Source organism: Monopterus albus, unplaced genomic scaffold, assembly GCF_001952655.1.
Source record: "Monopterus albus unplaced genomic scaffold, M_albus_1.0 scaffold63.1, whole genome shotgun sequence".
Taxonomy (NCBI): domain Eukaryota; kingdom Metazoa; phylum Chordata; class Actinopteri; order Synbranchiformes; family Synbranchidae; genus Monopterus; species Monopterus albus.
The window spans coordinates 697,243-705,063 of NW_018127943.1; the positions used below are offsets into that span (position 1 = coordinate 697,243).

The 7,821-nt window shown below is 41.6% G+C and overlaps 1 protein-coding gene across 1 annotated transcript in view; it reads right to left on the bottom strand.

Annotated features, from left to right (window-relative positions):
• The window catches only part of dtnba (dystrobrevin, beta a), a 28,906-nt gene that overhangs the window by 8,387 nt on the left and 12,698 nt on the right, over positions 1 to 7,821 (bottom strand). The window contains exons 6-15 of the mRNA XM_020603973.1: positions 7,755 to 7,821; positions 6,582 to 6,736; positions 6,312 to 6,411; positions 5,499 to 5,665; positions 4,587 to 4,711; positions 3,808 to 3,879; positions 3,166 to 3,243; positions 1,913 to 1,997; positions 1,573 to 1,652; positions 958 to 1,071 (exon numbers count right to left, since the gene is read on the bottom strand). The exon at positions 7,755 to 7,821 is cut by the window's right edge and continues 19 nt beyond it. Of these exons, the coding sequence (XP_020459629.1) occupies positions 958 to 1,071; positions 1,573 to 1,652; positions 1,913 to 1,997; positions 3,166 to 3,243; positions 3,808 to 3,879; positions 4,587 to 4,711; positions 5,499 to 5,665; positions 6,312 to 6,411; positions 6,582 to 6,736; positions 7,755 to 7,821 (1,043 nt within the window). The remainder of the gene's footprint in view (positions 1 to 957; positions 1,072 to 1,572; positions 1,653 to 1,912; positions 1,998 to 3,165; positions 3,244 to 3,807; positions 3,880 to 4,586; positions 4,712 to 5,498; positions 5,666 to 6,311; positions 6,412 to 6,581; positions 6,737 to 7,754) is intronic.

Consider the following 7,821-nt stretch of genomic DNA (forward strand, 5'->3'; position numbering starts at 1 on the left):
CTCCCAGCCGCTTCACACTCGGCTGCAAACCGCCCCAGTGCACGCTGGAGTGGATGGATGTACACATTGAGAGCCACTGTACCAGAGAGTACCTCGTGTGTCCAACACACCTGACCAATAAAGCTGATTCTGATTGGACAATTGCAGACAGCAACACTGCACTGTAACGACTGCAATTCGCACATTTTAGGAATAGTTACAGTGTCAAGTCAGAATGAAAAAAAAAAAAATTTTGACTGTGGCCCTAATCCTCTTCCACAGGTTTGGAGGGCCATCCACCTCCACAAGAGCACTCAAGTCAAATTTCAGTCAGCTTGGGGTGTTGATTTCAAACTTTGCTTGAAAATTACCCATAATCCAAAGCAAGAAGGATGTATAATAAAGAAAAAAATTTTAAAAAAGCCCATTCCACTAGCCATGCTCACTTTTCACTGCAGGCTGCAGGGGTCTGGACCCAGGCACCACTCAAGTCACAGAGCTGACACACAGAGACCGACAGCCATTGACAAGTGAGACCATGGTGGATAAACTGGTTGCCACCATCTATACTAGGAAAACTGTTGCTGCTCTCCAGACCACATAAACACTGTCACTTCCAACTCCGTCTCCCTCTCTTGGAGCCTTTGTTCTTACAGAAAAGGATAAACACGGTGGATGTGATTTTTACATTCGTTTTTTTTTCCCAAAATCCACCATCTGTCATTGCCATCTGCCATGAAGCACCACCCCCCGACCGTGCTGCAAAGCAACACAGCAGATTTCCCGCCAAATCTGACACCGTGGTGCACAGTGGTATACAATTCAGTGCTGAGGCTGACAGACTTTGATCAAGTTCAATATGATGTGTGCATATAATTTCTGTGGGTGTGACTCAGGGGTTCTAGTTCAAACAAAAGAGAAATAACCACAGCAGCACATGTATGCAGATTAGCTTTCAGTAGAACTCCTGTTGTTTACCTGAGGAGGCGAAGCTCAGCCAGCAGAGTCGGGTTGGTGCAGCCCTTCTCTGGGCTGGTCTGGCTCACTGCGTCATGCTCCGTGCGCAGACGTTTGATCTCTGCCAAGATCTCCCTGGGAAATGAAAAACATACTGGTCAGCTGAGACTCTGAGCACTAATGACTGAGCAGACTGTGAAGAGAGAGGGCAAAAACACAGACGCTTCTGCGGGTTTCAGGAGATTTTCTATTTGCAGAACATGCAGTAAATCTGACAAGCAGTTTAGCAGCATTTAGAAAGCACAAACTCAGACATACGTGTACACCCACACTGGAGATGTTCAGTCAATCTGTAAATCACTTTTAATTACTGCGTCTAAAAGTACACTTTTATAAAAAAATAAATTAAAAAAACTCCATAATTTCTCGAACATGTCTAAAACTGACCGGTGCTCTATCAAACACTGGGTGTCATGTCCAGACAGGTACACCAGAAATCCTAGTGCAGTAGCGTCTCACAGCATGCGCTGATACACAGTACAGTCACTAAAACACAAACTGATGAAAAGGTGCAAGAGACAAACTAAAAAAGGAATCTAATTAAGACAAGTCTTTAACTGATTCCCACATATCTACCTGTTTTTGCCCTCCAGCTGAGCAATGAGCTCCCTCTTCTGTTTGTTCACATCAAAGTTGATGCTGCGGTTAGGTATTATCTGGAACACACACACACACACACACACACACACACACACACACACACACACACACCTTAGTTACTAGTGGCCTTCGGTTTGGCCCGAACTGCAGGTTTATTAAGAACCAAAAGAAGTTTGGTTTAAAAAGCTCCTTTAGAAACAGTCAACAAGAAACTACCCACTTAGGTTCGAGAGCTCTTTACACATGACATGCATTTGATGGTGTACAAATAATATTTTCAGTTTACTGTGTGTAAAACAAGGTGTCGTCAACTCACTCCTGTGCTGTCGGTCTCTGCCAGGCGGGAAGTGTAGCGGGCAATCAGTTTGTGCTCCTCGTCTTGCCTGCTGGGACTGTCCACGCTACACACAGAGCAGCAGGAAAATCGACAACTTACTGACAGCAAAACATATTATTGATCATTTCTATACAGTATATACACTGCCTGTCAAAAGTCTGGACACACACTCCCATCAAATTCAATGGGAAAGTGCATCTAAACTTTAAAATCTAACAATGTTGGTGTTTTTCTTTAAAAACCTAATTCAAAAATTAACAGGAAAAGACAGTAGAGTGGCGACAAGCAATGAAGAAAAGGAGGAGACGTGGATAAAAACGGTTAACAATAGCAGCATAGTTGTGTTCTATACCCACCCTTCTACTTCACACAGAGTGGACTATCAGGTTACAATGGTCTGTTTGTGCAAATGAAAAACATTGCAACACAAGTTTAGCCACTGAGTTTCTGTAATAGGACGTGGAGGTTTCTAGTGATTCCTGCAGGAAGTAACTACTTTCTTCAAACCGGAAGATTAAGTTCAGATATATCGTCAAGAGCACGGTCCGGCCACACCTAACAATCTAGACAGGCGTCCACAAACAACATTCCATAGGTTGTTTACACCTTTGTAATCCCAGTACATGTGCACGTGTGTGCCTTTGACCCCATCAGGGCACATTGTACATACAGGAGAAGGAATGTGCTTGATTAGCTGTTGCTTCAGTGGGTGAAGTAGGTATTGTGTACAAGTATCGTCTGGTGGTCGGGACTCACATCTCATCCTTCTCTCATTTTACCTATGGTCATTTCCAGGAAACTTTGAAATAAATTATTTGGAAATAAACTAGAATTTGCAGACCTGTAAAATAGTTTTACCTTAAATTTGATCCAAAAAAGCTTCTTTAATAAACATTTCTTTAGCATAATATCTGTATGAACGAGGACTCCCAGCAAAAAGACTCTTGAAGCATGCCCGACTAAATTAAACTACGTGGAAATTGTGAAAGTGGCAGTTTGGATTTACTGTTACTGTAACACATGACTGGATATTGAGTATAAATGTTGCTGAAACCTGCAAAAAAAACAGCTTGGAGAACTCTGTTTATCACATTTGCTGTGTTAGATTCAGTTTTTTACTTGATAATAAACTGGGACTTTGACTTAGAGCTGCACCTTGGTCTCCTCTTTCCACCCTCCCTGACTCCCTTACATACTGTAAACACCCCCTGCTGTGCCCCTGCAGCTCTCACCATGGGCTGCTCTGGAGGCGATTCACATACGCAGCGATCAAAGCGTGTTCCTCATTCATTCGCTGAGCTGCTGCCAAACTGGACGACAGATAAACACACACAAACTCAACTGTCAGCATAAAAGACACTGACAGTCATGCATTTGTGATGGTGACTGTGAGGGACATATTGTCAATAGAACAGCCGTTCTGCACACACACACACACTATAAATGTACATTTTAAGGTCATCAAATATTCTAATTTACTATGCATCACATATATTGATAGGTTTCATTTATTTTAATACAATAAAATGTCATGGTAACATTATTGTTTTGCATGTTCCAGCACACTGCATTGCTGATATTTTGCACATGATGCTTACAATCAAACATTTTCTTTTGTCGACAACGTATGACTTTTCTTGATAAGACTTTTAAAAATGCACATACATACCCTGTACTAGCTGCTGCATTAAACACTTACATTTTATTTTCAGCTAATTTAAATCAGACCAATTAAACTGGCAATTGGTGTTAGCGTTTGTGTAGAGAAAACTGTAATTTCCAAGAGACAAAGGAGAAATGAAGTGAGATTTTAAAAACAAGTCATTAACTGTGGCTTGGAGCTCCAGAAATGTTGCAAACATGCCAGAATTTACCTCTTAGGAGACCGAGGCACTGATGAGGAGACCAACATGGCTTCGCTGCTGTTGCCAATAGGTCGAGAAGGGCTGTACACAGACAGACACACACACACACACACACACACACACACACAATGTATCAAACCCATATTATCAACAGCGCAATCACAGAGTGAACATAACTAGATGAAATTGTTTAAAAACAAAGGCGTTCCTATCAAATAACACACATTCTTACACTCACACACTCTCACATGCTTTTGCACTCAAGCAGTAGTGAATTGCACTGGTCTGAGCAAACACACACAGGCCAAAGATCACCAAGTGGGAGAGAAAGAAAGAGTGAGCGCAGATCAGGAGGGAAACAAAACTACAAGACAGAAATTCTATAAGAAAGGTTGAAAAGGAGAGTAAATCTGAGCAGCATCACTGTAAGCATACTCACATTTGTACTAAGTGCAGTCTGTGTGTGCGTAATGCTCACAGGTTTGTAAAAGTGCAGTCTGACAAGGTTTGGAAAATCAAACCGTGTGGATCCATCACAAGGGGGCGGAGCAACCTGAGGTGGGACTTTACTTTATATGGTGTGCGAACTCGCTCGGTACATGTAACAGGCAGGAGCCTGCTGCCCAGTAGTAAATGTTTCATGGTGTTTCAACCTCTGTAATGCCAGCTAACCCTTTTCACTGTTTTCAGTGTGAATGGTTTGGGAAAATAATGTAATCACAATTTCTTTAGAGCTATATTGTGATTTAATATGAAAACATAAGTGTGTTAGCGCTGTGAGGTCTTACACTATGTTGGCAAGGTTGAGGGTCCTCTCAGGTTCTTCTGGGTAAATTGGGTGGGGGGGTTCTCTGGATGACACACAACCCAGAGTCCTGCCCAGGGCTCGGCCCAGTTTTGTCGCCGGGGACTTCTACACAGAAACACAATTGTCAGGACAAACTTCAAAAACTGTTTGACTTCATTTACTTTTTTGTTTTGTTTTGTTTTTGCAGCAACGTTAACTTTTCTACTCCCATTTTCTTTTCATGCCACTTAATACTTCTATTCCATTCCATACTCAGAGGGAAGTACTGTAAATTTTTTTTTAATGCACTACTTTTGACAGCTTTACTTACAACTTACTTTAAAAATTTACATTTTTACATAGAAAGCAAATGAAAAGCTTCAAAATATGACTTGTTAAAAATTTTAACAACAGAACAGTACTGTTGAAATGATTCCTTAACTGGAAGACATACAACAAAGGTGTCACTCTGGGCTCTGGGTAATTGTGACAGGGACTTTCTCACTATTTTAGTGGAAAAAATATTCACAATGAAAAGCTCCTTAGCCGCAGTCTTAAGATTAAAAGTTTCAAATTCGCTCCACCACAGACAGCTACAGCAGATACTCATTAATACATGAGCAATAATACTTTATCCAGTATATATATAGTAATAGTATGTCAATCACAGGGGCCATTATTTAACCAGGGAAATATCTAATAATTTTGATATAAAAAAGTATTTTTACACTTTGGTATTAGTATATATATTTATAGAAAGGACCTGAATACTTCCTCACTCACTGATAATATGTGCACGGAAACCGTATTTGGCTGACAACTCCCTGCCCAACATTTACCAAGACATACGTGCACATTTGTGATAGGTTATAGTTAACTGTTGTGGTGAATGAGAAATCACACAGTGACTCACCCAAGACGAGTGCTCCTTCATCTGATGCTGGTTGCTATGTGAGCCGCTGGCGTTGCCGCACCAGAAGCAGTTCTGGCAGAGCTGGTAACCACGGCAACGGAGGCAGCGATAGCGGAATCCCGTCATGCCTTTGCAGCGACAGTAGGAGCACGACACGGGGTGATAGACTTGAGAGAAAGACAGAAGAGAGAGAGAATCTGTCAGCAGTCAGCTTTGCAACACAGAAGAGATGATAAGGAGAAGACACATCTGGGCCTGTATTTATCAACATAAGGAGTCCCAGAGGAGGAAGTCACCCCCAACTGGTCAAAAATTCTCAGAATGAAGGAGGTCCAGATGTAAGAGCAATTTATCAACATTTCTAACTCAGGAAGTCACTCCTATCGCCAACGAAATGCAGGAGAGCTCCGGCGGTGCCCTAACTGGTGATGAGCTGGAGCAGATTCAGAGGAGAGATGCTTTCCTAACACTTAAAGACCACAAGATCATGACCAAAAGTTGAGTGGTTGTGCACCAGACTGCAAATTCTCTGCAGGTTCATCACTGCAAGCGACACCTTTCACACGTTTACATTTGACGCACTGTTTACTGAAGTGATCTCGAAAATACCCACCTTAAGAATAAAAAAAAACACCAAAAGGACAAAAATAAATGAAAAAAGTGGAAACTAAAGGCTAAATATGTGTGTAAAAATGCAGCCAATAAAACCATTTAGAATTTACTGCAGTGTAAGTAAATTTCTCTGGATAAAACTGGCTGGCAAAAGTCTATGTTCAGTATGTCTGCAGTGTGTGTGTGTGTGTGTGTGTGTACCATGAGCCACGTTGGCCATACGGTGCATGAGAGGCAGCCAGACGAGACACTGAGGAGGGTCAGCTATGATGTCCAGGAACATGTTGATCGTCACCCTCTTCTACAGCAGCGACAACATGCACAAGAGACAACTCTTCAGAAACAGTCGCAGTAAAAGCACCAAAGCAAAAATGAACCATTACACGGAGCTCTTATAATCCAGTGCAGAAAAACTCTATCTAATGTTTTTTACCACAGCAGGCAAAGAAGGTTTGAGGTGTGTGATTGTACCTGTTGTGGGAAGCATGAGCGTGCTAATGTGTGCGTGTAGCCGAAGGACGGTCCTTCATGTACAGCAGTGGGCAGCTTGAGGGCTTCTCTTAGAAAAGCATCAAACTTGGACTGTTCCAACACACCATTAGAGTCAGATACCTGAGAAAACACATCTGCGCGCACACACACACACACACACACACACAAGCCCATAATAACATGAACATATTACCCAGGCTTTGGTTTCCTGATTTTAAACTACTGTTGTTTGTCTTCAAAGCTCTGCGTGGTCAAGCACCACTCTATATTTCCTATCTTCTTCTTGCACATAACTCATTAAGGTCAGGATCTGGTTTATTTTTTTCCTAAAAATGGGAGGTGAGTCTCCACAGTATGACTGTGTCAACAGGTTTTTGTCCCCACGATAAACACAAGAGCAGGTAAATGTTTGTGAGCAAACAGCAGCACCAACATGTGTTTTCCACAAGGTGGCACATATGTAACATCTATACATCTCTACACATGGAACTGAGATGTTTGCAAATGGTCTGAGTTGATAGACATAAATACAGTAACAATGAGGGTAAGATTTGCAGTAATGTCCTAGGATGTGATCACATATGCAAAAAAAAACAACAAACAAACTGCTGAATATTCAGAAGAACTCACCCTCTGAAGTTATAAGAGAAAATGAAAATTAAAACTCACACCAACGTTTTATGTTAATGGTCCAGCAATGTTAGCTCACCATTAGAGTAATATGAAAAAGACAAACAACACCAGCACTTGAAACATGATTCTGCATGTCACTGTTGGTAGGAAATCTAGATTTAATTTTTCGATTCAGTCAAAAATGGCCACACAGTAATAAACATTTCACTTTTATCGGTCATTTTGTTTGGTTTAAAACAAGTCGTACACTCCGTCATGTTTCAGCTTTTTAGCTGTCACTTTTGTAATGTGTTAAAAAAGTAACTTATTTATTTCTAGTTTTCATCTGAGTTGACATTTAAGGTTCTGCCAAGTGGCTGCAGGATGTGCATGTATTCCAGTCACTATCATGACTCCTGTGTCCACAGAGCTCGCATGTGAAATCAACAAGTTTGTGCCAGTTTTCTGTTGAAAAGTAACTTTGTGAAATGTTAAAAAACTGACTACACGTCAGTCAAGAGGCTGCTGGCCGGTACTCACAGCGGAGTTTATCCACCAGTTTCCCTCCGCACAGCGTGGCCAGCATCGCCTTCACAGAGAGCGCCGT